Source organism: Lynx rufus, unplaced genomic scaffold (assembly GCF_022079265.1).
Source record: "Lynx rufus isolate CCGP_SWC_20201006 ecotype Redwood Valley unplaced genomic scaffold, mLynRuf1.p SCAF_4, whole genome shotgun sequence".
NCBI classification, from domain to species: Eukaryota; Metazoa; Chordata; class Mammalia; order Carnivora; family Felidae; genus Lynx; species Lynx rufus.
This window is the reverse complement of record NW_025814856.1, coordinates 16,522,056-16,539,115: the sequence shown is the minus strand read 5'-3', so window position 1 is coordinate 16,539,115 and position 17,060 is coordinate 16,522,056. Positions and strand designations below refer to the sequence as shown.

At 38.3% G+C, this 17,060-nt stretch overlaps 1 protein-coding gene across 5 annotated transcripts in view; it reads left to right on the top strand.

Moving 5' to 3' along the window:
* Positions 1-17,060, top strand: part of SMARCC1 (SWI/SNF related, matrix associated, actin dependent regulator of chromatin subfamily c member 1) — a 173,726-nt gene that overhangs the window by 94,578 nt on the left and 62,088 nt on the right. For all 5 annotated transcript variants that reach the window (XM_047094682.1, XM_047094681.1, XM_047094680.1 and 2 more), the window contains exons 20-21: positions 3,338-3,596; positions 4,308-4,469. In XM_047094682.1, the coding sequence (XP_046950638.1) occupies positions 3,338-3,596; positions 4,308-4,469 (421 nt within the window). The remainder of the gene's footprint in view (positions 1-3,337; positions 3,597-4,307; positions 4,470-17,060) is intronic.

The following is a 17,060-nucleotide window of genomic DNA, read 5'->3' as shown; positions in this document are numbered from 1 at the left end:
CACAGTTCTGTGAAATTATCTGTGATTTTGTTTAGTACAATGTTTTATTACATATATTGGAGGCATAGTTTCAGCTTTGCAAATAACCAAAATAGAATCTACACACTGGATGAATAAATGGAATTTGAAAAGACCTTGAATGAATTGGTAGACATGAAGGTTATATAAGGCTTTCTGTTAGCTTTTGGAAAAAATACATTGCGTAAGATCAAGATGATGGAGACTTATTTGAGTAGATTTCATTTGTAAGATGTGTGAGGAATTCCAGGGGTTTCACCTGAAAATGTGTCACCAGTTTAAGTCACAAAAGGCTGATAACTCAGTCTTCTGAGCAGTTTGACATTGCATTGACAGATTCAGGGTGCCAGAATGGAAGAAGAAATGTCAGCATTCTATTTCATAGTGATTAAGGGGGTTTTTTAAAGAGGCTTTTACAATATTAAGTCCTCAACTTGTAACAGTTGTCTTCCTCCTGGTCATTATAATTGTCCCTGGGCTTGAAATTGACAAGACCTGAGTCTGGGAGCTTATTGGTTCCTCCCTTGTTAACTTCAGTCTTTCTCCTGCCTGCTTTGTTTTCTCATGCCTTGTGTTTATTTTCCCTTAGATGATTAGTGGACATGAAATCTTGTACCTGCAGATAAAATCCATTAAGGTTATTAACGTTTATCACTGAAAGAGTTCCCCACGTTTTTTGTACTGGCTAGATTACAGAAGCAGTAGCATTGGAAGATACTCCATAAACAGCATCAAAGATTTGCTCGTAGTGTGCATGTCCCTGATACACCTTTCCTTGATATGCTACCCAAGGAGTTGTTTTTTCTGTGTAATTTTGAATTACGTTTTAGATGAGTATGTCTTCCAATTAAAAAAAATATTGTCTTGAGGAAGAGCCCTTTTTTACAGGTTTTGTGTGGGGTTTTTTTGTTTTGTTTTTTTACATTTGGAGCCATGGGAAACACAAATTCCTTTCCTGTCTAGTCCAGTTTCCTGTGGTCACGTTCAGCAAATTTTATTGGTTACTGTGTTTAAGGCACCGCGGCAGACTCTGTAGACTGAGATGGCTAGGCCATAGTCTTTGCAGGTAAGGGATTCAACGGAAACAGGTTAAAACAAAAAAATGAGTGCAGTGTCCTCAGCTTCACGATTGGAGCCGTACCCAGAGCACAAGACAAGTACATAGGGATGGCTGTGTGTCAGGCTGGGTGGATGAGACTCAGTGCATGGCTTCCTGGGAATGGGACAGCTGTATTGTTGGCTCCAGTATATGATATTTTGGGTACAGAGCAAAGTGTCCACAGGCACAATGACTAGGAAGACTATTTCTGGATATTCCTAGAACATGAAAGAGTAGTGAGTAGAGTGGAAGAAGTAGGCAGAGTCCCGATCCTATGTGGACTTCATTCAGTAAGATAATAACGAGCAAGGAAATAATTTTAGGCAGGAGAGAGACAGTGTCATGTGTGAAACATAGTTCACTCTGGCAATAGGAAGAAAGATGAATTTAAGGATAGAGAGAGATGGGTGATTCTGAGAATGCAGGTAAGGAGCCAGCTCATAGCAGGAAGAATGAAGGTGTTCTATACTCCTGTAAAATGTCTGCTAATATATCAGCCTTCCTCCTCCTTCCCAGCTAGTCTGTCACCATGTTCTGTTTGAAAACATGTCTTTGATTCCCTGTTATGTAAGCTGCCATTAGTGCCCAAGCTCGGAACTTCACTCGTTTCTCAGCCTTATGCTTTTCGGAATGCTCTTTGTTGATTTTTGCATGTCAAAGGGTTCCTTAGCTTTATTCTGGAAAAAACTGCCTGAACTTTCTTCATGAGGAAAAAAATAAAGGAAGAAATTTTTTTTAAGTAAATTTCTTTGAAAAGTCTGTGATAGAGTATCCTAAGAAAATCTCCCCATAATCAGATACATAAGGTGGTCCCTAAAGTTACACATTTCTGGCCCCAGCGACCTTAGTGAGAGAAATTGATTTTTATTTTTTGTTACATTCTAGGTCTTTTTTCTAATGCCTTCTAGAGCTACCTGAGGCCACTGGCTATCCAGAGGAAACCCAGAATTAGCCTTGTTTTTTCAAGGGATTTAAGAAATAAGATCATTCTCTGGTGTGGGTTTTGAGGAGTCTTCTACCACTGCAGCAAAGAAGGCAAGCCTAGGTCGGCAGTTGGAGCCCTGGGTTAGGAATTCACTTACGTAAACATGGAGAGAACCATCGTCATCACAAGCTCAGCTCACAGTGTAGCTCAGCAAATCAAGCTCTAGAACAGGATTTTTCAGCCTCCCACAATGAACATTTGGGCCAGATAGTTTTTTGTTGTGGTGGCTCTTCTTACGTGCATTAAAGAGAATGTTTAACATCATCCATGGTTTCTACCCGCTAGATGCCAGTAGCACCTCCTCAGTTGTGTCAACCCAAAATGTCTGCCTACATTGCCAAATGTCCCCAAGGAGGCAGAATTGCCCCTGGTTGTGAATCCTGTGAGAACAGCAGCTTTGGTTAGCTACTGAATAGGTTCTTACCCAGTTAATTCCTCGACTTTCTTTGTACCACGTGTTTCTGATTCTCTTTACAACCTTCTGTCCCTCTCCCCCTTAGAGACTGCTTTTACTCTTTTTGAGGGTTTTTCAGCATTTTTCTCTGAAGAATAAATTTTTAAATTGGAAATTTATATACTTCATAAATTTTAGCCTCAGTTTCTTAATTTCTAACAATAAAGACTTGGAGTTTGAATGGGATTGTGTTGAACCTGCTATTCTGTTTGGAGAGAGTTGACATCTTAATAATATTGGGTCTTCTAATGGATGAATACAGTATATCTCTTCATTTATTTAGGTCTTTAATTTCTCTCAGCGTGTTTTATTTTTTTCAAGCATGTTGTTCTTACATATTCTTTATTACATTTGTTCCTAGTTATTTCGGTTTTGTGCTATCTTAAAGACTTTTTTCCTATTGAAAACTTTTCATTGCTTATACATAGAGAAATATAATTGAGTTTTTGTTACCTGTCTATCCTCTGACCTTGCTAAACTTTATAGTTTTAGTATTTTTCTGTAGACTTACTAGGATTTTCTATGTAAACAGTCATGTGTGTATTCGTGAAAGACACTTTTTCTTTCTTTTATATATGTGTTTTTTATTTTTCTTGCCTGAGATTTAATGTAATTAGAAAAGCAATCAAATCTACCTATTTTCTTACGTAAAGTATAATCATTTTCATTATTATTTTTTTAAACCCCGAACTGTTTTTAAGAACAGTCATAGGCTTTTGATATTGTTACGTATTAGTTCCTTGTTACCTGATACTAAAGCACCTGGATTTTTCTGTTGTAGGCCCTGGAGATGTACAAGGATGATTGGAACAAAGTGTCAGAGCATGTCGGAAGTCGTACTCAGGATGAATGCATCCTCCACTTTCTGAGGCTTCCTATTGAGGACCCGTACCTTGAGAATTCGGATGCCTCCCTGGGGCCCCTGGCTTACCAGCCTGTCCCTTTCAGTCAGTCAGGAAACCCAGTCATGAGCACTGTTGCTTTTTTGGCATCTGTGGTGGACCCTCGTGTGGCATCTGCTGCAGCAAAAGCAGCTTTGGGTATGGACTTTCCTGAACCGTGTTATCAGCACAGTAGTTTCAGATAATAGCCTAGTACTTGCCTTTATATATGTGTTGTCTCTGACTGGCAGGTTATCAGCTGCTGTGTTTATTTCAGTTAGCAGAAAGTCAGACATTACCTCTTTAAGCTACCGTATTAAAGAGTATTACAACATTTTTAACTAAAGCACTTAAAATTCATAGTTTTAAAATTAAGAGCATTTATTAAGAATTGGAGGGGCAAAACAGTTTTTTGTCGTATATTTTATGATTCATTTGGACTTTGACATAACCAGCAAAAGGAACCATTTAACGTTGTTGGATTTTATTACAATTAGAACTTTGTCACACTATAAACTCTTTTTCAGCTTTCTGGTTGTTTAATCCTTGCTATTTTCTTTACTATCAACCTAGCTTGCAGAGTTAGGTTAAGTTTGGGCAGAAATTTTGATTGTTACAGACGGAAATTTAGAGATCTTTGTTACTTACACAGCAGGATACTGCGACACATAAGTTAAAATGTACAATCTTAGAATTTCATCAGCGTATGTGACTACCTCATTTGGCATTCTTGTTTTGCTGGAATAGATAAGCCTGAGCACCCAGAAAGGTCAGTGCTTGTAAGACACTAATGTGTCAGAGTCCATAGTGGTCTATGTTAAAGCAAATATTTGCACACTAGGTCACACTTGCATTTTGATTCTTGTACAGAGGAGTTTTCTCGGGTCCGAGAGGAGGTACCACTGGAATTGGTTGAAGCTCACGTCAAGAAAGTACAAGAAGCAGCTCGAGCCTCTGGGAAAGTGGACCCCACGTATGGCCTGGAGAGCAGTTGCATTGCAGGCACGGGACCTGATGAGCCAGAGAAGCTTGGTGAGTCACAGCTGTCCCCACGGGCAAGGGTAGTAGATGCTGTATTTTCCTCTCAGCTTGCTAAAATAATTGGGTTTGTTTGTGCTTAAAAGCAAAAACAATGATCAGTATCAATTTGTCCTTAAGATTAACATTTGATTTTTTTCTCTTATCATTTTCTGTTATGGTAGATAGAATTTAAAGGCTGTTTCAGAACTGTTAATAACATCACAGCTGTGAAGTATTTGATGCCAGTTTTTAAGATTTATTTATTTGTTTGTTGGCTGGTTGGTTTGTTTAAATAATCTTTATACCCAGCATGGGGCTCAAACTCACAACCCCGAGATCAAGAGTCACATACTTCACCAACTGACTCAGCCAGCCAGGCACCTCGTGATACCTGTTTTTATTTTTATTTATTTGTTTGTTTATTGTTTGTTTATTTTTGAAGGAGAGAGAGCATGAGCCAGGGAGGGGCAGAGAGAGGGAGAGACACACAGAATCTGAAACGGGCTCCAGGCTCTGAGCTGTCAGCGCAAAGCCTGACATGGGGTTCAAGCTCAGAACTGTGAGGTCATGACCTGGGCCAAAGTCAGACACTTAACCAACTGAGCCACCCAGGCTCCCCTCATGATAACTGTTTTTAGATCTAGTTTTTGAGCATACAGACATAAGAATACTGAAAGGACTTCTGTGATTATTTCAATTTATAAGTTGCTGGGTAGGTTTAAGTTCATTGTTGTTTTTCATTACTTTTTAATTGAGGTAAAATTCACATAACATAAAATCCTCCATTTTAATCCTTTAAAAGTATAGAATCCAGTTCACAGTGTTGTATATCTGTCACCAGTATCTAATTCCAGAACACTTTGATCACTCCAAAAGACAATCCCATACCAATTAAGCAGTCATTTCCCATTTGTTTCTCTCATGAGCCCTGGGAACCACTAATTTGCTTTCTGTCTCTATGGATTTGCCTATTCTGTATGTTTCCTGTAAATGGAAGCATACATTATGTGGGCTTTTGAGTCTGACTTCTTTCACTTAGCATAAAGTTTTCAAGTTCATCCATGTTGTAGTGTAAAATCAGTACTTCATTCCTTTCTGTGCTGAATAATATTCTTTCAGTGGATATTCCATTTTACTTATCCATTTATGAGTTCATGTGTATTTGTACTGTTGTCACTTTTTCACTATTTTGAATAATGCTGCTATGAACGTTGACTACTGTTTTGTGAACATAGTTTGTTCGATTTTTGGTAGGAATGGAATTGGTAGTTCTATGTTTAGCTTTTTGAGAAACAACTCAACTGTTTTCCATAGTGGTTGTACAATTTTAGGTTTTCACCAGCAATGTATGAATGTTCCAACTTCTCCACATCCTCACCAACACTTGGTTCCCCCTCCCCCACCCTTTTAAAAAATAAACCACAAGTGGATGTGAAGTGGTATCTTGTGGTTTTCATTTGCATTCAATTTGTGGAGTGTTGCCATCTTAACAGTATGAAGTCTCAATGAATACAGGATGCCTTTCCCTTTAATTAGGTCTTCTTTAAGCATGTTTTGAAGTTTTTAGTTGTATGTTCTTGACACATGTTTTATATTTCCTTTAGTTAAATTTATTCCTGTGTATTTTATTCTTTTGAATGCTATTGTAAATGAGATTATTTTCCTGATCTTGGGAGGAATGCATTTTGTTATTAAGTATGGTGTTAGTTGTTGGATTTTCCTAAATTCCTTTTATCAAATTTGGAAAATTCTCTCTATAATTTGTTGAATGTTTTTATCCAGAAAATGTGTTGGAATTTGCCAATTGCTTTTTCTGTATCAGTTGAGATGGCCATGTGGTATTTTTACCTTATTCTTTATATATGTTGTATTAATTGATTCCTGCCTGTTGAGCCACTTTTGGGTTTCTGGGATAAATCCCACTTGATTATGGGAATTATAATATTCCATTGGATTTAGTTTGCTTCTAGTATTTTGTTGAGGATTTTTGCACCTATATTCATAAGGGACGTTTGTTTATTGCTTTTCATTTTTTGTGGTATTTTTATCTGGTTTGATGTCAAGGTAATACTGGCTTCCAAGAATGAGTCAGGAATTGTTCTTTATTTTATTTTATTTTTTTTTTGAAGAATAGGAGAATTATGGATGTTCATTCTTCTTTGTTTTCTGGAATTCACATGGGAAACCATCAAGTCCTGATTTTTTTTTAAACTGTATTCACATTTCTATTTATTTATTCATTCATTCATGAGAGAGAGAGAGAGACTCCCACGAGGTGCAGAGAGAAGTGGAAGAGAGTGTGGAGCCCAGAGCAGGGCTCCAGCTCACACAGTGAGGGGCTCAAACTCATGACCCATGAGATCATGACCTGAGCTGAAGTTGGATGCTTAACTGACTGAGCCAGGCATCCCATGGGTTATTTTTGTTGTTATTTTGTTTGGTTTTGTTTTGTTTTCTAAGAACTGATTCCAATCTATGTACTTGTTGCAAGTCTGTTTAGGTTTTCTTTTTTTTTTTTTTGAGTCAGTTTTTATAGTTTGTGCCTTTCTAGAAATTTGTCCATTTCATATACATTGTCTCACCTATTGGCCACACACACACACAGACACAGACACACAAACACAAATCATAACAACCAAAAGTGAAAACAGTGCAAATGTCCATCAGCTGATGAATGGGTAAACAAAATGTGGTATTAAAATGGAATATTATTCAGCCATAAAATGGAATGGAGTATTGACATATGTGACATCACGGATCATCCTTGAAAACATGGTATGTAGAAAGAAAAACAGAGGAAGGGTGCCTGGGTGGCTTAGTCCGTTGAGTGTCCGACTTCTGCTCAGGTCATAATCTCACTGTTCATGAGTTCGAGCCCCGCATCAGGCTCTGTGCTGACGGCTTGGGGACTGGAGCCTGCTTTGGATTCTGTGTCTCCCTCTCTCTCTCTGCCCCTCCCCTGCTCATGCTCTGTCTCTCTCTGTTTCTCAAAAGTAAATAAACATTGAAAAAAAAAAAACAGTGAGAGGAGAAAATATATTATTTAATTCTAATTATATGAAATATAAACAGGCAGATTTGTAGAGACAGAAAGTACATTAATGGTTGCTTAGGACTAGGAGGAAGAGGCGCAAAGGAGGATGATAGCTAAAAGGTATACGGTTTCTGTTTGAGGTGATGGAAAGATTTTAAAATTTACTGTGGTAATGATTGCACGTATGTGGGAAAATACTAAAATTCGTTGAATTGTACTCTTTTAATGGGTTGATCATATGGTATATGAATTATATGGCAGTAAAGCTTTTTTTTTTTCACAGTGTCTTTTTACATTCCTTTTTATTTTTGCAAGTTTGGTAGTAATATCCATATTTTCATTCCTGATTTTAGTACTTTGGTCCACTCTTGGTTTTTGTTTTTGTTTTTCCTTCATCAATCTAAAGACTTGTCAATTTTATCTTTTAAAAGAACCAACTTTTGATTTCAGTGATTCTTTCTATTGTTTTTCTATCCTCATTTATCTCCACTGTAATCTTCATTTTTCCTTCTGCTTCTTTTTGCTGAAGTTTGCTCTTCTAATACTTCCTTAAGTTGGAGGATGGGATATTGATTTGAGAAATTTATTAATGTTGACTTCCATATTAATATCCCTCTCAGCACTCCTTTTTACTGCAATCCATAAATTTAGACATATTTCATTTTCGTGTTCATTTTTCTCAAAGTGTTTTATAACTTCCCTTTTGGTTTCTTCTTTGACTTGTGGGTTGTTTTAAGAATGAATGGTTTAATATATACCAATTAGTGAAGTTTTTAGATTTCCTTCTGTTACTGATTTCTAATTTTATTCCATTGTATTCAGAGAAGATAATTTGTGTGGTTTCTATCTTCTAAAATTCACTGAGACTTTTGTTGCCTAATACATTGTCCTGGAAAATATTCCTTTTGCATTATGCTCTTGTTGAATGGCATTTTCTGTGTGTGTTTGGTGTGGCTGGTTTATAGTGTTGTTCAAGTTGTCTATCATTTTTCTGGTTGGTCTTTACTTTATTGAAAATGATGTCTTGAAATTTCCAACAATTATTGAACTATCTATGTTTCTTCAGTTCTGTCTGGTTTTGCTTCATATATTTTAAGGCTCTGTTGTTAGTTGCATATATTATCATTGTTCTTTTTGGTGGATCGGCCCTTTTATCATTATATAACCCCTTTTTCTCTTGTAATCTTTTTTGCCTAAAAGTCTCTTTTAGTGGATACTAACATACCATTCCACCTCTGTTTGGGTTACTGTGTTTGTATGAAATATCTTTTTCCATTAATTTACTTTTCAGTCTATTTGTGTCTTTGGACCTAAGATAGGTCTCTTATAGACAGCATATTGTCTGTTGGATTTTAGGATTTTGTAGACTTTGATTGTACCTTTGGTTCTGCCCTGTAGAGGCATAGGACCTTCAAAAGCTATTTACCTTCATTAGCTCTGAGTTCTCTCATCTGTGATGTGAAAATGATGATTAAGTACTCTCTATAACATATTGCTGTAGCTATGCCAGTCTTTGACATTGGACAGATGACATTTTTGCTATTAAGGACTTTACTCATCTATTTTTATTTAATTTATCATGAGAGCAGTAAAATTTTAGTAAAGTAGCTTCTTAGCAGTACCTGGCTTCTCAAATGGCACTGTTCCTGTAGGTTAAAAGAGGCTAATTTTCACACCAAGTAAGATATTTTGTATAGAATTATCAGTAGTTGATTCCCAATGTTTCTTAACCAACTGAGCCACCCAGGCACCCGATTCCCAACATTTCTTACATTGTGCATTAATATTTTTCTTTTCATTCATTACAAAACAGTTTCTTTTTTTGTTTTAAGGTTTATTTATTTATTTTGAGAGAAAGAGCATGAGCAAGGGAGGGGCAGAGAGAGAGGGAGGATCCCAGGAAGGCTCCATGCTGTCAGCTTAGAGCCTGACATGGGGCTTGGTCTCTCTCACTCACCGTAAGATCATGACTTGAGCTGAAATCTAGAGTTGGATGCTTAACCAACTGAGCTACCCAGGCACCCCCATTCTGAAACAATTTCTGATGAATAACTCAAGCTAAACGTTTATTGCTGTCAACCTTGCCTGATTCCATCTGTGTCTCAGTCACATACAATTTATATACTTAGACTTCAGCTGCAGTCACTTTTTTTTTTTTTTTTTGGTCTCTTACATTCTTATAGAATAAAGGTAATGTGAAGTACAAATTAAAATTGCTGGGCAGTACTCCACAGATGATACATTTGCCTCCTGGTGCTCTGTTCTGGGTGGTTTGAGTCGACATCAGTGAGGTCTCTTCAAACTTAAAATTTTATGGTCTCCATGGGTTTGCATAGGTCCTTCCACTATTGTTCCCTCTGCTTTCTTAAAAGTGTCAGTCTTGCTGTCACATTTTGTAGATAATGTCTGGGAACAGATTTCCAGATTTATCAAAAACCTCTCACTCTAACCCTAAGTGCAAATTATTGACCTGTTCTTAGCAGAGTATGTACTCTATTTCTTAGTTTGAAAGCTCACTTATTTTTGTCTTAGATAGATACCCAAATCAGCAAGCCAAGCCACATCTCTGTTGCTTTTTATTGATTCTGCACCAGCAGGCAGTGCCCAGCTCAGGCAGGGGAAGCCTGAGCCTATTGAATGCCTGGGAAATGTGTCACTTTCCTCGACTTTTTTGTGGTTTGGGTTCATTTGTAGGGTCTTTTGGTTCCCTGTGGTCATGGAATTGAAAAGGATTGGCACAGCCTTCTTAATTTGATTCAAAGAAGTTTCTGTACTATGCAAAATGAGGGACATGTTTTTACATGTAAATCTGTTTTTAAAATTTTGGTAGGTGATACCCTAGAGAATTAGTGGTTAAAAAACAGATTGCAAACTTAGCTATTTCTAGTTTAGCAGGATTTAAGAGGACAAAAACAAAATCTAGTAACCTCAGTCTGACCCAGTAGTGAATGTATGCTTTTCACAGTGTGCAAAGCTTGGATCAGACTGCTGCAGGTAGCACTGGAGGTGACAGGGGATGATTCTTTGAATGGCATGAAGAGTAAAATTCATTCATAGTGTCTGGAAATAGCCTATCAGATAACTTCTCTGATTTGCAGTGGATACTTAACTAGTTGCAGCAACAGAATTTGAGTCCTTTTACCATTTAGTAAGGCATAAAGAAAATACCAGCGTAACATGAATGTTTCGGGATGTGTTGTAAATAGAATTCTATAACTTAACACTGACCTATGATAGTTTATGTGATTTGTATTGGGCTGTGACTAATAAAATAAATTAGGAGATAACAAATGGTTCTTGCTGTGGACTTGGCTCAACAAAATTATGTGAAGTTAACAGTGTACCTCCTTTCCTTCTCATTCACATTTCATTTTTTTTTTTTAATTTTTTTTTTTAACGTTTATTTATTTTTGGGACAGAGAGAGACAGAGCATGAACGGGGGAGGGGCAGAGAGAGAGGGAGACACAGAATCGGAAGCAGGCTCCAGGCTCTGAGCCATCAGCCCAGAGCCTGACGCGGGGCTCGAACTCACGGACCGTGAGATCGTGACCTGAGCCGAAGTCAGACGCTCAACCGACTGAGCCACCCAGGCGCCCCCTCATTCACATTTCAAATGGGGAGATAGAGGAAAGAAAGTACAGTAAAACCTTGGATTGCAAGTAACTTATTCTACGAGTGTTCCACAACATGAGCAAACATTTCTAATAAATTGTAACTTGATAAATGAGTGATATCTTGCAATATGAGTAGTACGTGACACCGAACATCACACAATTATAATTGAGCCAGTGGTTCTTTTTTTTTTTCCCCAATATATGAAGTTTATTGTCAAATTGGTTTCCATACAACACCCAGTGCTCATCCCAAAAGGTGCCCTCCTCAATACCCATCGCCCACCCTCCCCTTCCTCCCACCCCCCGTCAACCCTCAGTTTGTTCTCAGTTTTTAAGAGTCTCTTATGCTTTGGCTCTCTGCCACTCTAACCTCTTTTTTTTTCCCTTCCCCTCCCCCATGGGTTTCTGTTAAGTTTCTCAGGATCCACATAAGAGTGAAAACATATGGTATCTGTCTTTCTCTGTATGAGCCAGTGGTTCTTGAAATTCGCTTTGATACACAAATGCTTTGGATTACAAGCATGTTTCCAGAAGGAATTATACCAAGCTTTACCTATATCAATTTTACATAAATATTTATTTATTCATTCATTCATTCATTCATTCATTCATTTTTTGAGAAGGAGAGAGAGCGTAAGCAGGGAAGGGGCAGAGGGAGAGAATCCCAGGAAGCTTCTGCGCTGGCAGCACAGAGCCCGATGCAGGGCCTTGATCTTGTGAACCGTGATATCATGACCTGAGCCAGGATCAAGAGTCAGGACACTTACCTGACTGAGCCACCCAGACACCCCTCAGATTTACATTTAAACTGACACTTGGTATAACAAAATAGCACCTTATCACATAGCACGCTGATTTGAAATAGAATGGTGTAGGATTTTTCTTATCAAGATGATGTACTTGAGTGGGAGGTTCACATACTGTTTATTGTGATATTTATTTTACTATGTTCCCCATGTGTTAACTTGTATGTATTAACAATGGTAAATGATAATACAGGAAAAAATAAGATTTCTTATGAAATACAGGACAACTCTTGGATTTCTCCCATTAACCTATCTAACTTCATTGAGAGTTTGTATTGGGGGGAGCGTTTGGTAAAATGAAAGTAAAAATAGATGAAGGTCTGAAACACCTCTTACTTTCATTTAAGAAACGAGTGCTCGCTTATCAGGAGGGGCTTGTCTGTCCTCTTTCACTCTAGTCATTTACCAGTATCTTCTGACGTCTCTAAATTTGTGTGGTCTTTTGTTTTTGTTTGGTCAGAGACCATTCTAGGAATAGAAAAAGTAATACTGATATTTGAGACCTCTTGCATTTACCTAAAATTATTATCAGGTTTTATTTGCCCTGGGTTATAGGGGAAGGTAAAGGAAGTTAAGATAAAAAAAAAAAAAGAATTCTTAAACATTTTTCAGAAGGTGCTGAAAATCATCATTTCTTTCTGAGTATCTATATCCGTGACACATTATATAGGAATTTTCTGATTAATCCTTTGAGTTTCTTTTCTGGATAACTCTTTGGAGGAAGCGGTATTGTTTTTATTGTAAAACCAAGAAAGAAAGTTTTTGGCAGGTTACATAGACTTGTGAGAATCGGAGCTACATTTTGAACCTAAATCTCTGATCCTAAAGCTCACCCTCTTTTTATTGTAGCATGCTGCCAGAAGTAGCATATGTGGTGCGTCTGTGCATTTTTCATTCATTCGAGAAGGATCATTAAAGACTTGATAGCTCCATCATACTGTCCTGCCTTACATCCTATGAGAAATATAATGGGGAAAGACCCAGACCCTCTTATAAACCTATAGGAGCTGTATAAGGAGACAGGCACATGTACCAGGAAGAGCAGCTGGATGATTCATCTCTACAAGATCAAGTGCTAAGAAACCCACGGCAAAATTTCATCAGAGTGATTCAGTGTATGAGCTTATACCGCATAAGCATTCTTGAATGGGAGGTCCGTCTTAAGCTAGACTTTTTTTTTTTTCTTTTAACTCATAGGGATAAATAAGACTGTAAATGTGTTATGTTATTGTGTTGTTTCATTGTGTTTTAGATGCTAGGGTACTGTTGACCAAAGCAGACCAAAATCCCCACCTGCAACTGCAAGAATTGTTCGTTTGTTTGTTTGTTTGTTTGTTTATTCATTTATTTAGAGAGTGTGCATGCGGGGGGGGGGGGGGGAGGTGGGCAGAGAGAGCAAATCCCAAGTAGACTCCTTGTGCTACAGGGCTCTGTCTCACAAACCTCAAGATCATGATCTGAGCCGAAAAAGAGTCAGAAGCTTAACTGACTGAGCCACTCAGGTGCCCCAGGATTGTATCTTTTCAAGGTGGAAGATGAAATATATAGTATATAAAAACATAGATTGTGTAAATTAAATATAAATATGTAGAAACAGTTTGTTGGTTGATAAGTGGTATGGTACAAATTAAAGCAGGGTATGAAGGTAAATTGTGAAGTGTGTGGAATTGCGATTTTCAAGTAAAGGTCAGGGAATATGTTATCAAGAAAGTGACATTTGGATGAAGCTGTAAATGAGGCAAAGGAAGGTCAGAGTGCTCTAGGCATTGGGAGCAATCAGTGTACAGATAGGAGATGGGAGCTGCCTGGCATAGTTGAGGAATAGCAAGGGGGTATCATGGACAAGTAGCTGGATTGCACTGAGGAGGAGGTCATGGGAAATGATGAGGGCCTCGTGGACCACTGTAACATTTTAGTTTTTACTCTAGGTAGGGTGGAGCCAATGGGGGGAGGAGGTTCGAGCAGAAGAGCATGAGTCTGACCTGTATTTTTAAAACTCATTCTATTAGGCTGAGAATACCACACATCTAGGAGTTAAGTTGATTTATTTTCCAAATAACTTATGTAATATATTTGAAAATCAAAGATTTTTTTTTACTGTATTTAATTTTTTATTTAATGTTTATTTTTTTTTTTTGAGAGAGAGGGAGACACAGAATCTGAAGCAGGCTCCAAGCTCTGAGCTGTCAGTGCAGAGCCCGACATGGGGCTTGAACTCATGAACTGAGATCACGACCTGAGCTGAAGTCGGTTGCTCAACCGAGTGAGCCACCCAGGCACCCCTAATTTTTATTATTTTTTAAAGTTTACTTATTTTAAGAGAGAGTGTGTGCGTGCACAAGTGGGGGAGGGACAGAGAGGAGAGACAGAATTTCAAGCAGACTCTGTGCCATCAGTGCAGAGCCCGATTCAGGGCTCTAACCCACTGAACTGCAAGATCATGACCTGAGCCGAGATCAAGAATCGGATGCTCAGCTGAGTAAGCCACCCAGGCACCACAAAAACTTTTTTTTTTTTTTTAAGTTTATTTATCTTTGTGTGTGTGTGTGTGTGTGTGTGTGTGTGTGTGAGAGAGAGAGAGAGAGAGAGAGAGAGAGAGGGAGGGAGGGAGGGAGGGAGGGGGAGAGAGAGAGAGGGAGGGAGGGAGGGAGGGGGAGAGAGAGAGAGAGAATATGAATGAATGAATGAATGAATGAATGAGAATGAGAATCCCAAGCAGGCCCGAGCCATCAGCACAGAGCTCAACTCGAGACTTGACTTGGGGCTCAGTCTCCGTGAGATCATGACCTGAGCTAAAATCAAGAGTTGGACATTTAATCAACTGAGCCACCCAGTTGCCCCCTAAAAAAACTTTTATTAAACACATTTATTAGATTTTTCTTTAATTAACATGGGGTCTAAACAAAATAGCCTTTCTAATAACGTGTTTACTTGTAGCCAAACAATACTGAAATAGTGATTGTAGCACAGTGATATTTCATGTGCCTACTAGTTAGGTTCAACTTTGCCATATTTATCTATCCAGCAGTCTAAATGATTTTTATTTTATTGTTTCTGGTGAACTATTTCAAAGTAAGTTATAGATACCATGATTCTTTGCACTCTAGATCACTCAGCATGCATCATCTCCTAGGAATAAGGACGTTTTCCTGTATGATTGTCGTAGTGCAGTGCATCTTAGTCCCTTTTTTGGTTGTCAGTCCTTCCCCCAGGGAGTTGGAATCTACATGCATGTTCAAGGGTCTGTCAAAGACTTAACCTTGGTAACTTCCCATTTCATGATCTCAGGTATTGGTTTTCTTTATTTAATTTTTTGCTATTGTGAATTGATTTATGTATCTTAATCCTGGCTTAGAGAAATTTGAAAGATTATGTTAAATGATGTTTATTCCTTACAGTTGACTATGTATGCTCTAGGGATATTGAGTCACAAATAGAATATTCGGAGAAGATTCTTTTATGTCACTGAGTGGATTGTCCACCAGGTTCCTTGACATCCTGTGGAATACAGGACTCCAAAGAATGCGTCTTGAGCCATTTGTCACAGTTCTGTGTGGAGGAACCCAATTAATCACTTCTGGTTTTCACGAAGGATAAAAACTAGTCTCTAACCCATCAGGAGATTAAGAAGAACATCTTGAAAGTGATAATATTGAAAGGGTCACTTTCTCGGAACTGAAAGCCCAGAAGTGACTGTTACAGTTCTTGCCTGAGATACTATTCATCGCTTATAAATAGCCTCATTCTTCTCACTGTGAGGACTTCATACCATTTTACAAATCAGGCACTTCTAAAACACCATGTGTGAAACATGCGAGGCTAGTGAACCTAAGAAAACAGTAGAACAGTATTTGATCATCAGACTTCCATCATGTGGAGTGGCTTCTCTCTTCTCTCTGTCAAGGTTCTATTTGAAGGGCTCTTTCAGACCTATTTCAAGAGGCAGTGAAGGATAGAGTCAAACTTCTGAGGAGCTCATAATTGGACACTTAACATCTAGGGACTAGCTCATACTGGCTAGAATTTAAGTGACTTGTCTAATGACCCATATTTACTAAATGGTAGGATACATATTTTTAGGGAGAAATTGGCTTCCATTATGTAGTACAATTATGTAATGCTTTTTGGGGACTTTATCAAGTTAGGCTTTTTGGTTACTTGTTAGAGATCTCTTGCTGTGGGCTACTATGTAAGACATAAGTAGATCCTCTATTAATTGGGACTGTTTTTTTGTGATGAGCTACACATACGTGGAAAAAATCATTCTGTGTTGGGAGGATTGGGGATGTAATGAAGCATACATAGTATTAATTGTTCAAGGGGGACTGGACTTGGGAGGTGCTGTAAGAGTTAGCACAAAGAGACATGTAAGTTTAGACTGGGGAAGACTTTACAAAGAAGGGATTTGAGCTGAATGCTGAAAAAGATTTAGGAGGTCACTGAGCCATATTGGAGCAAGTATTCGGTTCTGTAGGACAATGTGAGCAAAGGCACAAAGATGGTAACAGAAGGTTGTCCAGAGGGTGGGACGTGTAAACCAGGTTAGCCTCAACCCAGAGTTCAAATAAGGACATGGAGAGATCAGATGCGCAGCTAGATTGGAGCAAAGTCACAGAGAGTGACAGGGTGATGCAAGCTTGGACTGTATATTGGCAGCTCTATGGAATGCTTGAACTTTAATGCAGAGAATGACACGATCAGATTCCAGAAGGGTTGAGTGAGTTCCCACCATGGGCCTTATTTTGTTCTTCCCTGAGAAGACAAAATCTATAGGACTAGCAGTTCTCAAGCTCTTTTGGTCTCAGGACTTCTTTATATTCTTTACAAATAATGAGGAACCCAAAATGTGTTAATTTATTTGAATTCTATCTGTTGATATTTACTGTATCAGAAGTTAAAACAGAAACTTTTAAACCAGAACAATACACAGGTGCACGTCCGCTGTAGCTGACATCATCATGTGTCATGCAGCCTCTGGGAAGCCACACTCCACATTTGCGGGAGATGGGAGTGAAAAGGGAAATAACAATCTTTGTGTTGTTATAAAAATAGTTTTGACCTTGGGGACATTTCCATGACCAGGGGAGGGGGTTTGGTACCTGGCCCACACTTTATGAATCACTGAATTAAACACTTGTCCTTGAAGGA